We start from the raw sequence: 26,223 nt of genomic DNA, 5'->3' as shown, positions 1-26,223 counted from the left end.
CTTGTCTGTCATATACAGCCACCATACTGTACACACACTTAATATTTCTGTTGGAGAACACTAAAGAGTCACATACGGAAACAGTCAATGAGTCATCGTGGAAAAGGTTTGTCAGCTCCCCAAGCAGTACGTGAGAGTCCAAGACCTATTGCATTATTATTGCTTGGTCACAGCAGTACAGTGTGCGTACTTTTTTTTTTTTTTTTACTTTATAAGACAAAACAACTTTTCTGCCCTCCTCATGCATTTTGAAATTGGAGACATCCATCTCTCCATTCAGTTTTTTATACTGCTCATCCTCACTAGCCTGCAGCCTATAGCACCTGATTTTGGGTGAATGGCAAACTTGTCGTCTGCCAATCAGAAGACACATGAAGGAAAATAACATTCACACTTATGGAGAATTTGGTGTCTTCAGTTAACCATGTAGGATTAATGTTTTTGGAATAAGGGATAATGTCCACCCAAGCATGAGGAGAATACGAAACTCTACTATACTGTTTTGCTTAAGTTAGTAACAGTTTTGTGATGGCAGCAGTTTGACTATGAAATAGATAATTTACATGTTCAGCATATCTTATGGGAAGAATGTTTTAACAAATTGGATTTTGTCCAGCATGCCGGAATGGAATGAGTTCATCCTTCAGAGCACGAGTGTCAAACTAATTTTAGCTCAGGGGCCACACTCACCTCAATTTGACCTCAAGTCGGCCGAACCAGAATATTTGTGGTCAAATAAGCTATGAGTAACAACATTTCCAAATTGTTCCCCCTTTTTTTGGTGTCAAGTACGGTTGGAAAATATATAGAACAACTTGTAAAGCTCCAGAAATCATTTTAAATTTACATACATTTCTGCAAAAAAATGGGAACTTTTCAGAAAATGGGTGCTGTTTTCCCCATACCGTGTAAATATATACATCAAAATTAGAGATGATCGATATGATTTTTTTTCAGATTGATACCAGTACGGGTACTCAACTCTAGAACAGTCACCAATATTGACACCAAGTACCAATACCACTAGTACTTTTGATACATCAAATCTCCCCCCAAAAACGACAGATGATTTTAAATAAAGAACTATATATCCAAATATAGCATTTTCCCCTAAAATTGCATGACCTTAATGACAATTTTCTATTCTTTCAATTTTCTAATTTCTATTGTTCGTAAAACAGCCACAAGAAGTCTCAGGTACCGCTATCTTGAAATAAGGCCCAATACCTGTTATCGGTACGTGCCCCCCATCCCTAATAAAAATGAATATAAATTGTAGCAATGCATGAAAAATAAATAAATAAATAAATAAGCGTTACGGCATAAAACTGATATTTTTGCAATATTTAGTCTCTTCAAATATTTCTACAAGAGATATTAATTTTCAAAACATTTTATCCTTCACAGTACAAATTTATGACGTGGGCTTATGTTGCACCTAAAACCTTGCACCCTTTAGCTTTCCCAAGTGCATCAATATCAATGTGTCAAATCCTGATTAATAGTCAGAATGTCACTTAAGTGGCCATCAGTTTGCCATCCAGTAGACAAAATTAGCCACAGCAATGAATTTTATTGAACAACAACAACATCACCACGGGCCACATTGGACCCCTTGACGGGCTGGTTGTGGCCCGTGTGCCAGGATTAGAGAAGATATAGGTAATGATAACGCTTGATCCTGGTTCTTTGTGATGGCCGAAAAAGAAGGACACTGGCCTTCTTTGCCGCTCCCCTCTCTCTCTTTTCCTCTTCCCTATCCCTCTCTCGCTGCCTCTCTCTTGAGGTCCATAATGTAGTTTTAATTTCCCCAAGGCTATACCACAGGAAAACAGTTCCTGCGCTCGTGTGTGTTGTGTGTCAACGATTATTGCCTGCTTGCAACAATGCACAGGCTTTTCGTCTGTATTGCAGCATTTAAGCCCTCTGTGAGAGGCTGTTTGCAATCTTTGTCGATATACCGAATGTGTGCGCACCAAAACTCAAATAGGTGAGCAGCTGTCAACTTGTTTGCCAGTCAACTTTTTGTGATGATCTACCGTACGTGTTTGTGAACCAACACTGTGTCCTCGTGTGCCTAATTTCTAATGTATTTCCGTGACGTGAGCGCCTCTTTCATCATCTTGTTTCCAGACTTGGGTGCTGCTGTCCCTTGCCGCAGCATTTCCCACAAGCCAGCAAGTGCGTGTATGCGAGTGTACGTGTATGTGAGTTTGCAACCGCGTGCGTTCTTGTGTGTGACTGCAGCTCTGTGCCTCAGCAGTGGGGGTATGCTTGTATTGTGAAAACACAGAGGCAAGCATTGGTGGGAGAAACAAGATGAGGTGGGATGCAGAGGGGAAAAGGTGAGGAAAGATGGCTTCTTAATATAGCCACCTAACACACACGCGTACTCCCCACACACACAACAAACACACTCACACTAACAAACCGAGCGAGACAGAGGGTGGGGGCATTCCCCAGAGAGAGAGAGAGAGAGAGAGAGAGAGAGAGAGAGAGAGAGAGAGAGAGAGAGAGAGAGAGAGAGAGAGAGAGAGAGAGAGAGAGAGAGAGAGAGAGAGAGAGAGAGAGAGAGAGAGAGAGAGAGAGAGAGAGAGAGAGAGAGAGAGAGAGAGAGAGAGAGAGAGAGAGAGAGAAGCGGTGGGGTGGGGTGGTTGTATTGTGTCCAGCTGCACCTGTTCAGCTTGTGTGTGTGTGTGTGTGTCAGTGTGTGTGTCAGTGTGTATTTGAGTGCACTCAAGGCGGCCATATTTTTGTATTCTTGACATGTTGAACTCAAAAAAGGTAATGCATGGTGCTGATATTTCCTGTAAAACAAAAAACGGAGCAGGTGAAGCATGTTTTTTTAAGACTGTTTGAACTTTCCTTATTATTAGGTTAGTAGTGTTTGCATTGTCCTTAAAAAAAAAGTGTACATGTGCAGGTGCCAGTGTGTCCCTATTTATTTATTTACCAAATATTCAATATTTTGTTTAAAAAGAAAATATATTGTGTTCAATGGAAAACCATTTTTTTCCTAGAAGGACATTTTCATATGGACAAAAAAGCACTTTAGAGCACCACAATATTTTTGCTCACAAATATCATATCGTTAGAATCTAATATTGGCTCGTGCCCAAATGGATAAATGTAGTTCTGTTTAGAGTATTTTTTTGTTGGGTGTGTGGACAGGTTGAATTCTGCCCAGCAACAAAATGCCAACGCAAACATGACATGGGCAAAGACATTCTTTTGATCTAATTTCGAATGTTAATATTTTACTTCAGCTGTGTAATTAATCGCAAGTGATTTCTGTTGGGCATGCCTTTTAGATATTAGCCAGTGAAATTAACAAATCACATCAGGCAGAAGGAGAGAAAGAATCTTGGAATTTCCTGTATGCTTCACCATTTTCTTTTTTTACATACTAATGCCAATGCCCTCTTAGAAAGAATACAGCTATGTTGTGGCCTTTAACACGAAAATTGGATAAGCACATATGAAAGATGACCCAGCTCTGACCCAGAACTTAAGGTGACATTGCAATTTAACCGAGTCTGGGTTAAAAGTCTGCTTTGGGCAGCTTGTGTGTGATGCATACTATGTGACATTGGTTGCATGTGTCTGAAGATACATCAATAACGTCCGTGGGCAACATGGTGCAGGTTTGATTTGAACATCACAGCTTGTTGTTGGTGGCCCTGCTGAAGGGGCTTGCTGCAGCCAGGTGCCTGTGAATTCGACTACAGTGATGATGTGGAGCAGAATGAAAGCCTTGTGTCGCGGCTGTTTGCTTTCTAAACATTCTGCTGGAAGCTCCACACACACCTTTCCACACCTTTTGATGCCCCTTTAAGGTTTGTGCAGACATGAGCATGTGTATGTAGGTGTTTTATGTACACTTGGCCCGCAGATATTAATCTCCCCGAGCAGCTGTGTGCAAGTCGGGCCAAAGTACCACTTTCTGGTTGCCAAATCTAACACATAAGTAACCCCCTTTGCCTTTGCAGTGTTACACTATGTTTTATTCCCATTTAAGACTTCTTGCTTTGGGACTATCTTTCAGTATATTTCTATCACTAAGAAACAGCTCAGGAAAATATCCCAGTTCATTAGATCCCCAGGTGAATGTTCATGCTGACTGTGGCTATGTCCATAACATAAAAAAAAAACATGCAAAGAAAAACTCCAGTACCCAAACATAATGTCCATCACAGTGGTAAGAAAAGGGGAAAGTGGAGCTACAGTAGAACACAGTCCATTCAATGATGCTTCCAAGTTGTTCTGTATTGGTTATTTATGCTTATCATAACTTTTTTGCTTTTATAGCTGCCATACAAATAGGTTAACCAAGGTATAATAAAACTAGTAGTAACTAGTCAAACTGCTCACCCTGAGAAGACACCATATATGTACTGGCAAGCTTCTCCGGTCATTTTCAATGGAGGACCAAAAATGGCAAAATAAAAATGAAATAAAAAAAAAAAAAAAAAAATGGATATAAAAAATATAATTCAAAAATTAAATACAAAAAATAAATAGAAATAGAAATAAAAACAATATATATATATATATATATATATACAAAACAAGATCCAAAAATAAATGTGGAAATAAATACAAAAATTAATTTATAACTATAATTAATTGTCAACGCTCTGTTCTCATATTTATTTATTTCATGCTGCAGACACTGTCAAAATCACTCTAGTTGCTAGCCGTTATGCTTTAAGGTTTTTAAAGTAAATTTGCATATGCAAATTATATTCAAACCATTGTGTATTTTATGTTACCTGACGTCACTAAATGCATTTGGTTGAACGAGTTGTTTGACTTTTGGGCCTATCAACTTTGAGACCCCGTGAACAACAAAATAACAAAAAACTACAACACATCAATTATACAAGGAGCTACATAGACTGTGACAACCCATCAGCGGAGTTAGACTTTCTACACATAAATGCTACCCCCCAAAACAATTGGGGGAAATTTGGGAAATCATTTTCCTGGTAAGGGTTTTCTAATAAGTAAGCTTAATACAACCATTTGATAAAGCATCTTATCATTTAACTCACTACATCGGCTCAGTGAACTCATCTAAACTTGGGTAATGACACACACACGCACACGCACGCGCACACACACACAAGCCTAACGAGTGGTGATTAGTGGGTCTCAGCTGGGCGGGGTCGGGATGCGTAACATCACTCTGCACTGTGGACTCTGCTAATTCACTTCTCTTTATCTAATTACCCTGGGTGTACACAAACACACATACATACACGCACCAGTAATACTCCACATACACACTCACGCCACGTGTATCGTTCCCGCAAATATGCAAAGTGACCTAATTATTCCTGAGGTGTCACTTTGCATATTTATATTTGTACCTGTTATTAAACAAGCATTGTCCTCAGATTACTCAGGCTGATGACTACAACCTGGAATATTACTCATTACATTTCCTCCAAGGGATAAAAAAATAATAATAATCAGACAGGCATTTTCTCATCATCCAAAGCCAGGGTTACATGCTCTCAAACTAGTATCAAATGTAAATATTATCGCAGTATCTCTTTGGAAATGTGAGAGGAAACCGGAGCACCCGGAGAAAACCCACGCAAGCACGGGGAGATCATGCAAACTCCACCCAGGAAGGCCGAAGAGTGGACTCGATCTCACGTCCTCTGCACTGGGAGGTGGACGTGCTAACCAGTCAGCCACCGTGCCGCCTAATAATAATAATAATAATAATAATAATAATTTTATTATATTATTATTATTATCAGAAATTAATGATATTCATATATTTGTAGAGTGAAGATAAGTAACCATGTTCATAATTTCTCATGATAATTGAGAACTAATAAACAATGTTTTATTTCTGCAAATATCTGCCAGTGTTTACATTTTCAAATGATCACTCAATGCCATTTCTATAGGAAATCACAATTGCCCAATCACTCTTGAGCTCCTTTTAGAACAAGCCCACAGGTTATTCAAATGTTTCTAGGGGGCTACCTGGTGCCCATGTACACCATGTTGGTGACCCCTGGTTTATCACTTTTGTTTTGTTCTACTTAATCAAGTAACTTAATTCCATTCCGTTCACTTCAGACCCCATATGTAATTGAGTCTATCATTACATGGCGAGAATAAGAATCAGCATAGCTGTCATGGAAAATATTTTATAGACCAGTAGATGGATTTGTGGGAGCGTCAAAAATCTTAATGGTCATATTCATTCATTTTCTCATCGGGAACCATTTTTGTGGTTAAAACACCCTGGCTCTGTTTGGGTATTGAATGTATTATAGTGTGTAGTTATTCCTGGCATTGAAACAGTCTGTGACTCAAAGATAATGGTTCTTTGGTAGACAATGCTTGTGTATGTTTTGTGCCTATTGCTGTATCCTGCTAAAATGAGTACGCACGTTTGATTTTGTGTGTCAAAAAAAGAAGAGGCTAACTGTTTTGCATGACATCATGCCTGGTGCTTTCAAGCATTCTTATGTCATACAAGTGACTCATGGGCTCCTAAGCCCGATTTAACAGAGCAGCCATGACAGAGATGTACGTAGCACTGTCATCGCTATGCTTCCGCTGCATGCTTTGCAATATTGTACATGTCCTGTGACAGTAGTTTCATCACTGGACTTCGCCCCCTTCACCTCCCTTTCACTCTGAGGGCTCTAAGAGGACACCTAATTACAGTATTGGTGGTCATGGGTCTTTGTGTGGAGAGTTTCCACTATTCGTGTTGTCTCTGTTGTCCATTTGTTGTTGTAGATGGTAAGTAAATGGAAATGTGGATGCAAATCAACATGAGACATTCTTAAAAAAAATTAAAATAGAGAGAGACGAAGGGCACCAAAATGGTGTAACACATACACGCACAATATGCATGAACACACAGAGAAACATTAAGTTGCTTGACGAGTGCAAGGGAAATGGTTTCATCTGGCTCGTGCCACTGTTGCCATGACAGCAGGTTGTGTTGGCATGCACTGGATTTGGCACTGCCCTCACCTCTGGCATCACAATCCCCTGCTATGCATACGTGTATGTATGAGAATGTTGCCGTTTATGTCCTGTATGCATACTATATACATGAGTATTGAGAAAATATCTTAATCCGGTACATGCATTTAGTTGTGCAGCTACCGCAAGATTTTATGAACACAATTGCTTATTTTTTTAACGGCTATACGTTCACATGTATAATCTAATGGGATCTAATACAACAGCTGCATATTACATACTATATTCTAGAGTCGTTGTTAGCTAATGTGGTTACGGTTTGCAGTGGCATACAACTGCACTGCATTTGAATTTTGACAGTGTACCTATTGTTATTCTCATTATTTTTTTTCCCATATCATCACTGTGTTCATTCTACTGTTGTCATACGTATTTTTGTGCAAATTTGAGCCTGCACATTTGTGTGTGTTTCATCAGCAAAGGGTCTACGTTCTCTCCCTGGCCAGACGGTGCTCTCACCACTGGACAGATGGCCAACACCCTTCTTCTCTTCATCCTCATCCCTTCATCTATCCCTCCTTCTATCCTTCCATCACTAATGTCCTCTCCCACGGCACCCCATCACCGCAGTCCCTCGTTGCCCGCCTCCCAGCATCCCCGTTTCCCATCACACCTCTCCAGTATAAATTAGTCTGGCGCTTGGATTTTTGGCGACTGTACAGTACATTCTCATGTTTAGCTTTGCTGTTGCTATACTCTTTGGGTAGATATTTTTTAATGGTATGTGTTATTTGGGAACACACCTTCATCAATTAGTAAATAAATGAAGTTTTTCTAGACAAGTGGTTCTTAACCTTGTTGGAGGTATTTAAGGTTTACTGATGAGCAAAATGAACAGGGAAAGTAGCCTCATATCTGGCTCTCTTCACCTTGAATTCAGAAAGGGTTGTGTTTTTCTATTCCCCATCTCCATGCTAGTATTCTTTTAGTTTAGCTGGATAGCTAGAATTACTCAAATTGACAGCAAATCGTTCAGTTAGGAAGCTGACGCCCATCATCGCTCAACTCAACTCTATATTTATGGAGCACTTTAAAACAACCTCCACTGTTTGCTGCCCCTGGGTTTCATCTTAAGATAGAATGAAAACAGCATAGGCCCCAGAATTGAACCCTGTGGAACGCCATATGCACCTTTCTACATGTGAATTCATATTGCACATATTCATCCGACCACTTTCTATTTTTGCTCGACATAATATAAAGTACGACATTTTGTGCAGTAAACTTTTAACTTTACAGGAATCTAAGGCCTTTTCTTTTTATAGCATTACTGTGCCTAAGTACACAAAGTTTGTCCCAATACTTTTGTCCATGTAGTATAAGTCTATAAGACAACATATTTTAATAGTTTTTGCTGCCATTGTAAACTTAATGTAGAGCTGCAGTGCCTCATTTTATTCATTATATATATATATATATACATATTTATTTATTTTTTAAGTTGGAAACATATTCTAACATTCAGACAATAAAATTGTATAAGAATTTTTTTCCCTGCAGCATAAATTCAATTCACAGTAGCCTTGCTGTTCATTTTCTTTTTCTTTTTTTTAAATTGTCTGGATTTTTTTCTCCTCCCTGTGTCATCATTTATCAGTCCATCTGGAATCCCAGCATTTATAAAGTGATAATAAGGTGTGAAAATGGAGACACAATAGAGCAGAGAGCATTGGCCCATCGCAACCCTCCACTGGTCGCCTCTCACATGACTAAGACACACACACACACACACACACACACACATACAGGCACACCCATTCACACTGACTGTCACATACTGAAGCTCTATACCTATTTGTCATTGTAATTCAGGCAACTTCCACAAATCAAAGGACAAGCATATGGTGGATCTGGGAAGGCATAATTCATTTGTACTCGGGAACACAAACCAGATTCAAAATGACAAAGCAACAATGAATTAGTTTAATGAAAGTAAATGAGGCTTCAACTCACCAGACACAAAACAAAATGACACAAGTTGAAAAGGAAACTATTTCTTTAAGCATGATTAAAGAGAACAACTCGTGGACGGCGTGCATGGTTAAACATAAAAATCATCTACAAGTTACCACAGCCTCAAACATGCATAACTGATAATTATGAAAAAGATGCTCAGGAAGACAGTTGTTCATCCTCATCATTATGTGTATTGTCTATCCTCAGAAGTCCCAGCGTCAGTCAAAGCGCTCGAACCCAAGGATGGCCAAGGGGCTGCTGCTGAGGATGCAGAACAAGAGGAGCCTGGCGAACACGATGACGAACTGGATGATGACTCCATATTCACGTGCGACAACTGTCAGCAGGACTTTGAATGTTTGGCTGAGCTCACAGAACATCGAACCAACCACTGTCCAGCAGGTGGGTGGGACATTCGTTCACTCATTCTTTCATACTTACTTTGATTTCGCTTATACAGGCTTGTGTGGAGGGCAGCGTGAGGATTTTGTGAGCTTCTTTTATCTTGTTTACTCTCGCGTTCCTAAAACGTGCATTTTATGTTCATTGAAGATTCATCTGTGTGAATACGTGTGTGCTTTTTAATTAATTCAAGTCACTATGAGCATCAGGTGTGAGTCTTAATACATTTAAAATACATACTGGATCTGCACTTTTGTACACTTCTACCCCTCGTGGGTTATGAAATATTTAGATATGTGAGAAAAAAAAACTTGTGCTAATACAAAAAAGTGAACCAATACCAAACAATACAATATCCTATGTTGCACTTAAAAACATATTTTAAAAATGCCGCTTTGTAACGATTTTGTCCCTCAATCAGGATTTTGTAACCACTACAGCTTGGATACCTCCAGTTATAATACACACACATGCACAAGAGTCGTTATTGGTAGTGCTGTAATTAATGGAGGGACTGAAAGGAACGCGGCGGGGGCATCTGGTTCCTACAGATTAATCCAAATGCGTGCTTAACAAGCCAACACACACACACACACACACACACACACACACACACACACACACACACACACACACACACACACACACACACACACACACACACACACACACACACACACACACACACACACACACACACACACGTGCACACACTTCGGTTGCAAGACTGTCTGCTGCCTCCAAGCGTCTGAATGGTGTTTACTTTGATATGGGGGTGAAGATGTGTGTGTGTAGAGGGGGGCTTTGTTGAAACTGGTAAAGTGTTTTTACAGACTGTATTATGATGGTCTCAGCAACCTCATATTCACCTGCTGCTTCAACATCTCGTTCCTGCAGACAGGCACGTGTTGCGTATCCAGCCAGTCTAGCCACAGGGAGGTGCTCAGATGCTTTGTCCTGATGTTAATTTCACTGGATGTTATGATGCAAACTAGGTGTCAACAATTTAGGAACAAAACATTTCCCCTCAATTGGCAAAGCAGTACTTCATCAGTGGGGCATCGCGAGGCGTTAAGAAGCTGTCCAACATATAAAAAGTACATTATTTGTTAGGGATGTAAATAGAAGCAATATCGCAATATTAAAGTTGCCACGATATCATTGGCGGTCATATCTGTTAAAAAAGTGAGGTCGTATTGCATTTATGCAGTTCTAACACCCTCCAGTGGTTAGTTTATTAGTGCAGTTTAATTTTAATTAAGGATGTTTTGGCCACTGTGGCAGTTATCGCTCCTATAAATTGGTCATACCAGAAAATATTATTCAACATTTCTGTCAAAAAAACATATTGTTACATCTGAATTATTTCTATAATCATATTCTAATGTCATGTATTTTATCATTCCTACATCCTGAAATACATTTTACCTATCCCAAGTTATACTACTAAATGCTTGTTGGACCTTAAGACAGTGATGTCAATGTGTCTCAATCTCGAGTGCTACATGGGTTCCCTCTAACAGTAAGCGAAAGATTACTGTATATATTTTTTCATTGTATTTATTTATTTTTATTTTTAAGGGCTATAAAGCAACACAATATATATAGCCAAAAGAAAGACAAATATATACATTTTATACTATGCAACATAGCAACGCATCTTGAAAGAGCGGAAGTGAATACAGCCAGTGGGGGAATCTAACGTGAAGCTAGCGTCACGTTACAAAGGTAACGTTGGCAGTATGGGAATATTTGAATGTGGAAAGTTGAGACGGTAAAACAATAAATTACCATCAGTTGGTAATGATTTGTTAACCAGGGATTATCTTTTCAGTATGACAAATTAAAATACAAAACTCGACTTATATGTCACACAGATCTTAGAATTACTATCAATGAATCACTCTAACCCAACAAATGCGATTGGTTTCAATGACATTTAAATAACATGATTTTTGAGGAGGGGGGGGGACTAACCAGTAACCGCATCATGACGTCACTTTTTAATGACAGAAATGTTAATTCTGGAGTCACAGACAATTATGAAGGAAATATGATTTATTTCTTCTCTCGGCTTATTTAATTGCCTTTGTGTTTTCTTGATCCTCACAAGGCCCTCCAGTGCACTTTTGTCTTTTGGGTCTTCTTCATACCGTGCCGCGTTAGACGCTCACCAGCACATATTTACGCCGTGTCGCTGTCAGAGCATCGAACGTGGCCTGTGATTTTCAGCACAGGAGTCTGGGGAGGGCGAGATGTTACTGCGCGAGAGAGCTCAGAGAGGGCAAGAGGGAGAGCAGGAGAAAGGATTGGAATGAAATGAAATGATGAATCTTCTTTTCTCCCTGGAGAAAGAGAGATTCATATTACAGAGATATCCCGCAGCCCAGCAGGATGTGCGCTTGCATGTGGTGGCTTGCGTTATGTAGATTCAACCAAGAGTTGGATTCGTCTGTTGGAAGAGTGCGTATGAAAGTTGTTGTGGGACCGCTGCTTTCTGGTTATTATTGTGGAGAAGCTTGAATTAAAAGCATGGACTAAAGAATCCTTTTATGTTCTCTGGTTGCTGCTCCTGGGAGCTGATGTAGTGGGACCTATGGGATGCATGCACACATGCACACCACCTTCTAGGGATAAACACAATACCCAAATACAAAATAAATTAATAAATTCTTCCTCCTTGGTGGCAACCATATTTACTTCAGAAATAATGTGATGCATGAACAATGTCTTCTTATTTTTTTGTGTGTGGGGAGGCTTTGGGACAGTTTACATACGGTTATTCTATTGATTTGACTTCGGTAACATTGGTCTGTGTGGAAAAAATATCTGAGAGATTTTGGGACTACCTTTTTTTTTTTTATCGAATAATTCGGCTCTATATGGAACACTTAAGTATTATATGTTGCTGTATTTTAATATCGGCCATGATAGTGGAAAGTCAAAAGTATTTTTTATTTTATTTACAATGTTTGAGAATCACTGCTAGGCAACATCGTAAATGGATTAGCTACACCCTGTCAATGGGAGCCTGAAATTATTGATATAAATGTGTATACACACACATCAACCCAAACAACAACAACAAGATAATTAACGCTCACAGTAAACCAGAACTACAGTAAATATGACAACAATCAGTGTTTGCTAATTGGCGCTATCGGATGTAGCGAAGGTCACTTGAAAATCGAACTTGCACTACATTCAAATTGGCCACTAAATTGATACAGGGAAGCACAAAAAAAAAACACACACAAGTGCATCTACTGTACGTCTTCCCATTTTGCAGCAGATTTCATTAATTAGTGCGCCTGAGTGGGCTTATTGTGGTGAGGAAATGACGTCGGAGCATACCCTGTATACTCTTGTGGCGAATGAGTCCCGAGTTAGCATGGAGCTACAGCTATAACACTGAATGGGTCCCAGGTGCAACTGTGAAGCACCAAGTAATTCAGTGGCACTCTAGCAGAAGGCCTATAAAGAGGCGCCATTAATTTGAGAACAAATTGGACAAACACACTCGTACACACACTGCGGCGCAGATCAATGACACATAAATGTGTGTACACCCAATCAAGCATGCACATAACCCAAAACAGGACATTGGGTTCGCGCCATGCGCTTCAGTCTGACTGTGCCTTCTGTTTGTGCACACCTAAAACACTACTAAAGAGTATTTTGCTTTTTCTTTTGGTTGCTTTTTTCATCTGTATGACTTTTTAATGAATATGTGCGGCACTCTTTTGCGCTTTCCATGTGGGTATCTATCCTGTGGGTGTGCTGTGCGTGCGAGAGAAAGAGCGAGCAAGAGAGTCGCGGGAGTGTCGATGGGTCTCAGTAGGAGTCAGAATGTGGAGCAGGGGCTCCCCGAGGAGAGGAAGAGCGCAGGAGAAAAAAAAAATCCCACAGATCAAATGGAGAACATTCTCTGGCCCCGCTATGCCACATCACATGCTCACATACGTCTAACCTTAGCTTAACCTCAAATCTCCATGCTTAGATTTAATCATTTTCAGATGTCGAACTTAGTTTTTGACTCTTACAGGGGGTCCAGTCAAGTGCCTATAAAATGAATTAGGATTTGTCACTAACCACAACAAGCAACTGCATCAGTTTCATGCGTGCGTCTACACTACAGCATCATTTCAAAGTTCTAAAGCTGCTTTAAAGGCCCTATCTACAGGTTTTTTTTTGTGTAGTACAAAACAAACAGAGAAAATAGAGAGTGGTGTTTTTCACAGCCCCCCAAAAATTCTTAAATATTCACTCTTCATTATTTTTCTACCCATCCATTTTCTTTTTTGCTCGTGGTGTGCTGGAGACTGGTTGTCAGCCAATCACAGGATACGTGTAAGCAAACAAATAATCATTTGAGATCACAGAAGGGTCGACGACCGGATTCAAACCCCCAACCTCAGAAGAGGCAGATGTGCTAACAACTTATTTTCATAATTTTAACTTAAAGACAAGGGCTGGGTACCGATTCAGATTTCTAAAATCATTTTGATACGCAAGGGCATGATTCGATTCGATTCCCGATTCATTTTGAATGATTTTCGATTCTGTTTGGATTTCACGCAGTAACCATTTTTATGTTACATTTATATTGTATATATTTATATGTTTTTATTTAATTATTTTTTAAATCAAAAAAGATTCTGAATTGTCTTGAAGTTCAATAAGTCAGGGCTTTTGTAAATGTAAAAATACTTTTAAATTCCTCTGAACAGCAAATTTCAAGAAAACTGCTTGATAAAAAGAAAAGCCTTTTAAAATGCCATTGTCACTATTTTCTCATAAATTTTGGGAAAAGGACATATTAAAAGGATCAATTACTGTTTTACAAATCAATATCGTGCTATGAAAAGGGTTTGATTAATCGATAATAATGACATATGCAGTGCTCTAAATGTGTAATATTGTGGCCTAGAATGCGGCTGAATGAATTACACTAATGAACTTACAAGAATCAGCAATATTGAAATACATTATCTCTAAAATGGACCAGAGTATTAAACACTTTCTTGTAAACATTTACAAAACAACTGCAGTCACATCAATGAGCTGTCACAACGTCTTGTAAGCCCCCTTTGTTTAGTTCTGTATTCACACACAAACCCAATGCGTGTGAGGTGTTAGCGAGACGACAACGCAGCTCGAGTGATGTTTAAAGAAATAGACAGAAGAGGAAGTGAGTGACAAATAGTAAAGGATGTGGCTGTCTGTCAAAGCAGGAGGGCCCAAACGGGTGCTGTCAGTGACAAATAGCAGGTCATTAACCCAGCCAGTCGCGTCGAGAGAGTGTGTCGGAACTGCGTGTACTTTCCTAAGGTATTTGTGAGGTCTTTTGAGCACATTCAGCTGCACTCTTGATTCTCCTTCCTCTCAGCGAGGGAGAGAGGCACATTACCAGGGAGGGGGTGCACAGTGAAATCAAGGGGGCAAAGAAGAGGAAGGGGGGGTGGGGGGACAGGTGTGGAGGAAGGAAAGTAGATGAGGGTGAGGAAGAAAAGGAATCAGAGGAAGAAAAACATGCAGGGATTGAAAAGCGGGGAGGAGAGCGGGGCTGTTAGTGCAAGGGGCCCTTGGGTGACTGGTTTGTCCCTCGTGGGACGTCTCCCCTCTGCTAAGCCCCAACCGTCTGTTGCAACCCGCTGTCTCTCTCGCTCTCTTTCTCGCAAACGTACACGCACACACACATGCACGCATCTCTCTGCGTCTGTCGACAGCATAGCAGCTGAGTCCTGTGAGGCCGAGACTCTTATTAAAACCACAGATCACTTTCTACTAGAAGGAAAGGTAGGAGGAGCTTCATTTGAAACAAAATTACAGACGGCCTCCTGCACTCTTGCCTGCCACTTGATCTGTGTGCGTGTGTGCGTGTGTGTGTACTTGGTCAGAAAACCTAATGGGATTTTTTTTCTTTCCCTCAATCTTGTGATTTAATATGAGATAATTTTTTCAAGGTTCTCTTCCCATGTATTTTTAACAAAAACAATCAATATCATAATAAACAATATCAGATGGATTATACATGTTGTGGTCTTATAGGTTAGTTAGGCTTACGTTAAAAACAAAACAAAAACAATGACTTGCACTCTTTTTAGCATTCATTTTGACAACATCACAAATTCTACCAAACAAGTGTGGCGTAAACATAAATCTTAATTGGATTACAACAATAATGTAAACCAATCTGGGGCTTTTTACTTAAACTTTGCATTTTTCCTATGTGGACTGCACCTCTTGAGTAGGGCCTGACCGATTAATTGGCCGGCTGATTAAATCGGTCGATTATCGCTCTTCAAACATCAGCCAAAAGAATCGGGCAAATGGCTGAAGTTTGCCAAATATTTTGGCCTTTATGTACTCTAACTGTTTCTAACATTATTCATTCTCGTTATTTATCTCATTATTTATTGCACATGAATCTACACACCATAACCTTTATCTTTAAATATATATAATGACATTTGACATTTGGTGATGACTCCTCCGTGAGTCATCACCTTATCGTGGTGGAGGGGTTTGCGTGTCCCAATGAACCTGGGAGCTATGTTGTCCGGGGCTTCATGCCCCTGGTAGGGCCACCCATGGCAAACAGGTCCTAGGTGAGGGACCAGACAAAGCATGGCTCGAAGGACCCCAATGATGAATACAAACTTTGGATTTTCGTTTCCCTTGCCCGGACGCGGGTCACCGGGGCCCCCCTCTGGAGCTAGGCCTGGAGGTGGGGCTCGAAGACGAGCGTCTGGTGGCCGGGCCTACACCCATGGGGCCCGGCCGGGCACAGCCCGAAAAGGCAACGTGGGTCCCCCCTCCCATGGGCTCACCACCGGTGGAAGGGGCCAAAGGGGTCGGGTGCGCAGTGAGCTGGGTGGCAGCCAAAGGCGGGGGCCTTGGCGGTCCGACCCTCGGCTACTGAAGCTAGTTCTGGGGACATGGAATGTCACCTCTCTGACAGGGAAGGAGCCCGAGCTGATGTGCGAGGCTGAGAAGTTCCGACTAGATATAGTCGGACTCACCTCCACACACGGCTTGGGTTCTGGTACCAATCCTCTCGAGAGGGGCTCAACCCTCTTCCACTCTGGAGTTGCCCACGGTGAGAGGCGCAGAGCAGGTGTGGGCATACTCATTGCCCCCCGGCTGGGCGCCTGTGCGTTGGGGTTTACCCCAGTGAACGAGAGGGTAGCCTCCCTCCGCCTACGGGTGGGGGGACGGGTCCTGACTGTTGTTTGTGCTTATGCACCGAACAACAGCTCAGAGTACCCACCCTTTCTGGAGTCGTTGGAGGGTGTGCTGGAGAGCGCTCCCCCCGGGGACTCCCTCGTTCTGCTGGGGGACTTCAACGCTCACGTGGGTAATGACAGTGAGACCTGGAGGGGCGTGATTGGGAGGAACGGCCCCCCCGATCGAAACCCGAGCGGTGTTTTGTTGTTGGACTTCTGTGCTCGTCACGGACTGACCATAACGAACACCATGTTCAAGCACAAGGGTGTCCACATGTGCACTTGGCACCAGGACACCCTAGGCCGCAGTTCGATGATCGACTTTGTAGTCGTGTCATCGGATTTGCGGCCGTATGTGTTGGACACTCGGGTTAAGAGAGGGGCGGAGCTGTCAACTGATCACCACCTGGTGGTGTGTTGGCTCCGATGGCGGGGTAAGATGCTGGTCCGACCAGGCAGGTCCAAACGTATTGTGAGGGTCTGCTGGGAACGTCTGGCAGAATCCCCTGTCAGAAAGAGTTTCAACGCCCACCTCCGGCAGAGCTTCTCCGTTGTCCCGGGGGAGGCGGGGGACGTTGAGTCCGAATGGACCATGTTCCGTGCTTCCATTGTTGAAGCGGCCGATCGGAGCTGTGGCCGTAAGGTGGTTGGTGCCTGTCGGGGCGGCAATCCTCGAACCCGCTGGTGGACACCAGCGGTAAGGGATGCCGTCAAGCTGAAGAAGGAGTCCTATTGGGCCTTTTTGGCCTGTGGGACTCCGGAGGCTGCTGACAGGTACCGGCTGGCCAAGCGGAATGCGGCTTCGGTGGTCGCTGAGGCAAAAACTCGGACATGGGAGGAGTTCGGTGAGGCCATGGAGAACGACTTCCGGACGGCCTCGAGGAAATTCTGGTCCACCATCCGGCGTCTCAGGAGGGGAAAGCAGTGCGCCATTAACACTGTGTATAGTGGAGATGGGGTGCTGTTGACCTCGACTTGGGACGTCGTGAATCGGTGGGGAGAATACTTCGAAGACCTCCTCAATTCCACCAACACGCCTTCCTTTGAGGAAGCAGGGTCTGGGGACTCTGAGGTGGGCCCCCCTATCTCTGGGGTCGAAGTCACTGAAGTGGTTGGAAAGCTTCTCGGTGGCAGGGCCTCGGGGGTGGATGAGGTTCGGCCGGAGTTCCTAAAGGCTCTGGATGTAGTGGGGCTGTCGTGGTTGACACGTCTCTACAACATCTCGTGGACATCAGGGACAGTGCCTCTGGATTGGCAGACCGGGGTGGTGGTTCCTCTTTTTAAGAAGGGGGACCGGAGGGTGTGTTCCAACTTTAGAGGGATCACACTCCTCAGCCTCCCAGGTAAGGTCTATTCGGGGGTGCTGCAGAGGAGGATCCGTCGGGAAGTTGAATCTCGGATTCAGGAGGAGCAGTGTGGTTTTCGTCCCGGCCGTGGAACAGTGGACCAGCTCTACACCCTCAGCAGGATCCTTGAGGGTGCGTGGGAGTTCGCCCAACCAGTCCACATGTGTTTTGTGGACTTGGAGAAGGCGTTTGACCGTGTCCCTCGGGGAGTCCTGTGGGGGGTGCTTCGGGAGTATGGGGTACCGGGCCCCCTGATACGGGCTATTCGGTCCCTGTACGACCGATGTCAGAGTTTGGTCCGCATTGCCGGCAGTAAGTCGAATTCGTTTCCTGTGAGGGTCGGACTCCGTCAAGGTTGCCCTTTGTCACCGATTCTGTTCGTAATTTTTATGGACAGAATTTCTAGGCGCAGCCGGAGTGTCGAGGGGGTCCGGTTTGGTGGCCTCAACATTGCATCTCTGCTTTTTGCAGATGATGTGGTGCTGCTGGCTTCTTCAAGCCGTGATCTCCAGCTCTCACTGGAGCGGTTTGCAGCCGAGTGTGAAGCGGTTGGAATGAGGATCAGCACCTCCAAATTCGAGACTATGGTCCTCAGTCGGAAAAGGGTGGAGTGCTCTCTGCGGGTCGGGGATGAGGTCGTGCCCCAAGTGGAGGAGTTCAAGTATCTTGGGGTCTTGTTCACGAGTGAGGGTAGGTTAGCGCGGGAGATCGACAGACGGATCGGTGCAGCGTCTGCAGTGATGCGGACGCTGTATCGGTCCGTTGTGGTGAAGAAGGAGCTGAGCCGAAAGGCAAAGCTCTCGATTTACCGGTCGATCTACGTTCCTGTCCTCACCTATGGTCACGAGCTGTGGGTCGTGACCGAAAGAACAAGATCCCGGATACAAGCGGCCGAAATGAGTTTCCTCCGCAGGGTAGCCGGGCTCTCCCTTAGAGATAGGGTGAGAAGCTCGGTCATTCGGGAGGGACTCAGCGTCGAGCCGCTACTCCTCCACGTTGAGAGGAACCAGTTGAGGTGGCTGGGGCATCTGGTTCGGATGCCTCCTGGGCGCCTCCCTGGGGAGGTGTTCCGGGCATGTCCTACCGGCAGGAGGCCCCGGGGACGACCCAGGACACGCTGGAGAGACTACGTCTCACGGCTGGCCTGGGAACGCCTTGGGATCCCATCGGAGGAGCTGGCTGAAGTGGCTAGGGAGAGGGAAGTCTGGGCTTCCCTGCTAAAGCTGCTGCCCCCGCGACCCGACCCCGGATAAGCGGAATTGAAGACGGAACGGAAAAAAAAATAATGACATTTGTTGCATTCAAAATAAAGCATATCTTAGTTAAAAATAAATAAATAATTTATGCTTAGGCGAACAATCCAAGTTGTGCAAGCAGTTGACCTGGATGTGACTATTTTACACACAACCTAAAATCACAGTTTGTTTGAAAAAAATAATAAAAATAATCAAATAAAAGCATTGTGCAACATAAAGCAAGCAAACGTGTTAAATATGACACACAATCAACTACTGTAGTGCTAACAAACACACAAATGACAAGAATGAGTGTCCTTGTATCTTCCTTCATTAAATGCATTGTGCCACTCAATGCATCCTTTGAACCGAAAAGGAAATGTATTTTTTTTAAAGTGAAAGTGACCAGGCCCGTCCTCGAATAGCGAAAATCCGCGTGTAATTGACGCTCATTTAATTTTATGCATTATATGTTTTAGAAATGCATATTTTCATATTAAACGGCCAATTATTAACTAATCAATAGACTTTAAACCAGTTTGATTGGCTGTATTGGTATCAGGCGATTTTAACATTTTATGCAAAATCGATGATCGGCTGCAATGTCTTAATTTGCCAGATTGATCAATGACTTCATTGAACGGCTCCACAAAATAAGACATTATGTTATACTTAATGTTTAACAGTATTTTTTTCCCCTTTTTCCTATGCTTTTCAATTTACATCAATATGTGTTTTTGATGCTATTTGTGGGCTGGGCCAGTCCAAATATCAATGAATAGATGTAATTATTGTTCCATCTTCTGATCGAATTGGTGATCGGGTATCATTTATTTCAAGCTCGATTGATAATCGTTGGTAGGACCCAAAAAATCCTGATCATGTAACGCCAATTAATCAATATGTTTTTTTGCCAGAAATTGGCGTCGGCCTAAAAAAAATCTTTATTGGTCGAGCTCTCTCTTGAAGCACTGAGCTTATCGAGACACTATTATATATAAATAAACATACATATATAAGAAAGCTTTCAACTAACTGAGAATAGCAGCCTTTTCCATTTGAAACATTCTCCTGCTTGGCAATGTTGATTTGAATTTGATTGTTTGTTGAGTCCTCGTGTGCATGTCCAGTAGTTTTCTTTTCGCGGCTCTTCTTTCAGTGTCTTTTTGTCATTTTCCCTGTCGGCTTCCGTGCCTCCCTCCTTCTGCCCGCCTTACCCCCTCCTTGCCAGCCTCCCACCTCCTTTGCTGTGTGTGTGTGTGTGTTTGTGTGTGTGTGTGTGTGTGTGTGTGTACCCGGGGGTGGCCCGAAGATTCCTGTGCTAAGCCCTTGGCATACATACAAGCGCGGGTGCGCGCATTCGCACGTGCACAGTAATAGCGCACAGACACAGCTGGCTGCTGCTCAGGTTTTCCAGGGAGAGAGCGGGAGCCCGGCACCAGAGGAGAGGGGGGATGGAGAAAGGGAGGTGGGGGGGTCACAGCATGCGGCGACGAAGAAGGGTTGTTGTGGAGTCATTTTTCATCACAGGGTTCATTTTTCACTGCACTTCTTCCACTGACTTCATCGCTCTATTTCTCTTTATCTGTCCTCTCCTCCTGCTCCCCTCCCTTGATCCCGCTTTGTCTCTGTTTATCTTCCTTTTTTCATGCCCCCCCCACTTCAATCCTCTCTCTCTTGTATGCACTCCCTCTCACCCAAACTCCTTCCATCTCTCTTTCAGCCTAGTTTCTCCTTTATGAAATATGGATGGGAGCAGTTTTGGGTGCGCTGAGAGGTTTGCAGCTCGGGGAAGCAGGATGGGAGGGGGGGGGGCGACTTAGGAAGTGGCAAGAGACAGAGAGGGAAAGGGATGGAGCTGGCGTCTCAGCAGACGTGCCATGTGCATGCACCTAAACACCTCACTGAGCAATCTGTCAACATGTCAGCAACACATGTTTGGTAAAAAAAAAAGAAAAGAAAAAAAAGGAGAGCGGTTGGAAGGCGAGAGGAGCGCATGCAAAAGATCTCTCCTCCTCCAGTGGGAGTAATGGCTCCCACCAGGGCTCTGGAAATGCTTTGAATTCAGCAGATTTCTATTGCAGGCTTCTCCCCCGGGGGCGTCTTTTTACAATGCCTGCATCTCAGAAATTTGAGCCCGAGGACCCCTAGGGGCGTCCTTTCATAATGCCTGAAAATGTAGGGTTATATTGTGTGCTCTCCCCCGTGAGGCTTTTATTAATACCTGTATTCACTGCCGCTAGAAATTACACAGGCGGCGCTGCAGGGGCCGGAGCTCGCTCCAGGAAGGGAGAAAGACTCTGTGGGGACTTTTTCTCTCTTTTTTTTCTTATCCCTTCATTCCCTCCCGTTCTTCACCTCTTCCTCCCCTGTCTCTGACTGCTTCAACTCATTTTGTTTTTTTTCCGACTTAATGCAAGAGTGAAAGCAAGAATTTGCCAGAGGACAGAAGATGGCGTGTGTGCGCCCGTGTGTGTTGGCACCGGCTTGCCCCTTGTATTCAGCCCCACTTTGCTCAGAGGAAAAGAAGCACTCAATTAAAAATGTAACTTCCCCCTCTTGTTTCCCTCTCATCTTGCCACTCTCACTCGGTGTCCTTGTGTGGCTTGTGTGTAGATCTCGCGGAGGGTAAATATTTGTGTGTGCTAGTGGACGGAGACGGATAATAGCCTACATCCATGGTTCACTATTCAGTGTCTGCGTGTGTGCATTTGTGTGCGCGTGAGTGACTACAAGACGACAGCTCCTGCTTCCAAACATTCATTAGAATTCTTCAGCCAAAGGGTTTTGCAGATTTGCTGTTTTTTTTGTCTGTGTTTGTGTTTATTGATCAAATATTTACACAGTCGGATTAAGGAGATATATATTTACATATCTTTGAATAAATAAATTGCCTGATCTCTGCAGTCAGATTTTCTATTTAGTTTTCACTTTTGTGGGGTTTTCCTCTAACTGTTCCGTGATGGTGCAATTATGAGATGTTACATGGAAGGATTTACTGCTTTCAGTCCTGGTGGTTGTTGCTGTTCAACCAGCGTTACCATCCAAATGTGCCAGACCATTGGTTCTTAACCTGGCTTCGATGGAACTCCAGGGGTTCGTGAGACAGTCTGAGGCCCCGTCCAGACAGAAGCAAAGCCGGCTTCGTTCCTCAAACAAATCTCGTACACACAGAAGCATTTCAAGACTTGCGTGTGCCCAAAAGAAGACGCTGAGGACGTTTAACGGCTGTAATGTATATGCCAAGTCTGGAGTGGCGCTGTTGCGCAGCCACAGAGAGTTGACGAAAAGCGTAGAAGAAGAATCAGTGAAGAGAAGAAAAAAAAACTTTTTTTCCTTTTAACTTTATTTCAATTTACAGAACAAACATGGCTTTGCATGTATCGAAACAACATGAAGAAGACGAACACAGGAGAAGTGACAATGGCGGGTGATTCACGTACAACAGCGCTTGTTGAACGTGGGAATAAAGACGCAAAATATTTTGCTGCAAAAGCATAAGCAAGCTAAGGAGGCTGCGCAAAACGACTACGATGCGGCTATCCGCCATTGTTGTTGACAGACTGACGGTCAGCGAGAATTACCGCATACGTCATCAATGTGTGACAATGCGTCGTCATCGAGCTGCGACCATTACATCGTCACAGGAGGAGTATCCTGCATATGGTGTCCAGACGAACGCGTTTTCAAAAAATCTTTCCACTCTGGAGCCCGGTTTCAAAAGTGATCGGTTTCAAGCTCCGAAACACACCGTAAACGGTAAGAAACTTGTGCGGATACATTGAAAAGGGCTTTCGTGTGGACAGGGCCTCAGTTAGGGGTGGTCAAGACACACACCTTACTCAAAGGATTTATGATGATATGCCCCGCTTGGCCATCATTGGCTGCAGGTGATCATGCTACATTGCTTGCTCTATTTGAGCTGCAACTTGTGGCTGTTGTGATGGTATGTCGTCTCAGTTCTTTATTATTGTAATCCCTTCATACTAACCATGTTGAGCAAAAAAAAAAAAGAGTTTGGATGAATGTGTACATTATGATACATAAAAGGTTCGGTGAATGTGCAGAGGAACTTGGTAGGGTCACTGTGTTAAGGGGTTGAGTTGCGCTACGACAACAGTTCTTAAAAACTGTAATTTGCTTTGTTAAGTTTAGAACCGGCAGAATTATTGGGTGCGGACACTGCTGCCATTTATTTGAATCGCAAGTATATCCCTTATATGGTTTAAATCATATATCTCAAGCCACACTCAGTTTAAACTCCAACCGTTTAACGCCTGCCAATTACCTCTGGCGTTCCCCAGGGCTCTGTAAAAGGGCCCCTTATTTCTATTATCTGTCTACTTTTGCTTGACCTTTTGTAAATCTTAGATTCATTGTTATTGTTTTGTGACTGACAACCAGCTTTACTTCTTCACCTTGCTCGAATCCCCTCTCCTTTTTTAATTCTGCGCCGGGAATGCACTCTTGGATTCCTGTCAACTTTCTAAAATTCCATCCATCCATCCATCCAGCCAGCCAATTGCTAACTTTAGTGATTATTATTATTATTGTCATTATTATTATCAATAATAATAATACTAATAATTGAAATGACTCCTAGGCTTTCAAAAAAAGTTGTCATTAAAAAAGCACAATGTAATGTAACAGCTCAATGAAGAGCTGTACGGGTTCAGGTGGTTGCAACTTCTTTGTGACATTACTTCAGCTTCCCTTTCAATCTGCGAGAGCAACATACTGTGCACAGCCTGAATAAAATACTTGTTGTTACCACCAGTAGCAGCAGATGTCACCAAAATCAACCCAGACTGAAATCATAAGGACATTATTTTTTTCCCCCATGTAAAGGGCACCAGAATTGTCTTCTAGCATAATAACCACATATATTTATGAAGCTGTGTTTTAATCATTTTGGGAGCATAACATATGCAGGATTTGTATAATTTCTATATCTATATGTGCTTTATGTCTCTGTCAGAGTGTTTCAATGGGCCAGGATAAAGTTGTCATGGGGCCATGAGAGGCCTGTGTGTGTAGGGGGTGTCTGGATAATGAGGAACAGGCCATTCCCTTGGATTCCTGCACCCCTGCCAACAACCAGGACCCCCAGAACCTCACCCCCCCACACTTCTTTTCTTTTTTCTCCCCCCTCCTGCTGACACCTGGGATTTTTTTCCCTCCATTTTCACCCTCCCTCCCAGATTCTTTTTTTTTCTCTCCCTCTCAAGTGGAACACACCTCCCCCCCATATTTTATACATTCTTTCTTTCTACCTTCCCCCCCATTCTTCATCCCTCATACTCATCTTTGGATCACAAGTCACATGTCACTTGGCTCCTAGCACATTGGCCTCAGTGTCTGCATCCTTTCCTCGCTCCCTCCCTCCTTGCTGTAACTCCCTGCTGAGTTCTCAAACCCAAAACTGACCACATCCCCTCCACTCACCCTTTGACTCCCCCCCCCCTTTCGCCTCCCGCCATTCTCTCCCAAACCCCTCTGTTCCCCACCGAGCTGGCCCCAAAGCTCTGATCCTTTCCTCCATGCCCCTAAAGTTCCCCACTGTGCCCTCCCAAGACACACACACATACACCCACACCCCGTGGCGACTGGCCCCAAAGCAGCCCCTGTTTGTCTCCCTCTCTCTGTTTTTCCACTCTTTTTTTCCACCGCACCTCTGTCTCCCATACCAGCTTCGAGGGCTTAGATTTGTTATGTCCTTGATTTAAGTTGGATTTCAGAAGTGTTTTTTAATATTATATATTATTATTTTTGTTGTTGTTGTTGCTTTGACTTATAAAATTCAAATGTAGATGACTCAAGTCACATGACTTGACTTATGAAAGACTTGACTAGGACTTTCAATTAAACTCAATTGCTTGATAAGTCATTGTGTTTATCAACATAGTAAACCATTTTTTTCTGAAAAGTATTTTTTGCGTCATTTACGAAAACCTGCCCACTCACTGCATGTTATAATTCCCTATCCAGAGGTCACCAAACACACACACACACAGTACTGTATTATGGAAGGAGCTCTGACAAATACTAATTGTGGATTCCAGCATTATGTTTATTATGAAATCGGCAAAAAGAGAACAGAAACAGGGAAAGTTTAAAGATTAAAAACACAACTCCTTCAACACTTTAACTTCATCCATCACTATAACCCAAAATGACAGATAAGGTACATTAAATCCACAGTTTTGCTCACCTATGACAGGTTAATATTCATTTATCTTAATGTTGGTTATGTGTTTAATTCAGTTAAAGTAATATACATTATGGAGACTAGTTTGAAGCTATTAAAAATGATGTGATTGTGAATTTGTAGTACAGCTATCGTACGTCTATCATAGAAGCTACAAGTGAGTGCAAAATTGGAATATACTGTAATTTTCACCAATAATGTCATCAGTGTGTTGCTCTGTAGCATTTACTTTGTTGACACTGACTGCTCACTGTTGTGCTGGCTCTCTCAGCTGTGCGCCCCCCCCCCACCACCACCAAATGTAGTACACTAAATGTTTTTAGTGACCATCTGTGATTCTAAATAACGGCAACAGAAACAAAAACAGGCCACGCATTTTGTAAGACAATTTCTGTATTATATGATATGTGTCTATTCTCTATACACTCTTGTATAAAGTACTTGAAAGCGATTCTTGAGTAAAAGTATCAGTACCCTACAGAAAATAACTTAGATGTAGAGGTAGATGTAATGACCATCTTGTAGAATATTACCTTAGTAAATGTATCTGACACTTGTACGTAAGTATCAAAAGTTATTTTCTGATTTTGAATCTTCGTAAGTATTAGAAGTAAAATTACCTAAAAAAAAAAGTGAGTGGTCAGATTTTTGATTGTTCATGTTTTTTAGGTTCACTTCAACTGTGTTGGCTGATGAGCTAAATTAGCCCAGCCTTCATGCGACACTCAGGTTTGTTGACCTTAAGCTGCAAATAGAGCCATAAATAGAGAGACACGAGTTTTTGATTGCGTCTCATGTTCATGACCTACACCTACCACTTCAGG

The 26,223-nt window shown here is 42.9% G+C and overlaps 1 protein-coding gene across 2 annotated transcripts in view; it reads left to right on the top strand.

Annotated features, from left to right (window-relative positions):
- znf423 (zinc finger protein 423) overlaps positions 1-26,223 on the top strand; it is a 129,648-nt gene that overhangs the window by 19,201 nt on the left and 84,224 nt on the right. For both annotated transcript variants that reach the window (XM_086073440.1, XM_086073439.1), the window contains exon 3: positions 9,187-9,381. In XM_086073440.1, coding sequence (XP_085929566.1) covers positions 9,187-9,381 — 195 coding nt within the window. The remainder of the gene's footprint in view (positions 1-9,186; positions 9,382-26,223) is intronic.

Source organism: Leptonotus elevatus, chromosome 4 (genome assembly GCF_054856555.1).
Source record: "Leptonotus elevatus isolate MCC_2025b chromosome 4, RoL_Lele_1.0, whole genome shotgun sequence".
Classification (NCBI taxonomy): Eukaryota; Metazoa; Chordata; class Actinopteri; order Syngnathiformes; family Syngnathidae; genus Leptonotus; species Leptonotus elevatus.
Note: the sequence above shows the minus strand (reverse complement) of the source record. Positions and strands in the feature narration are given on the sequence as shown.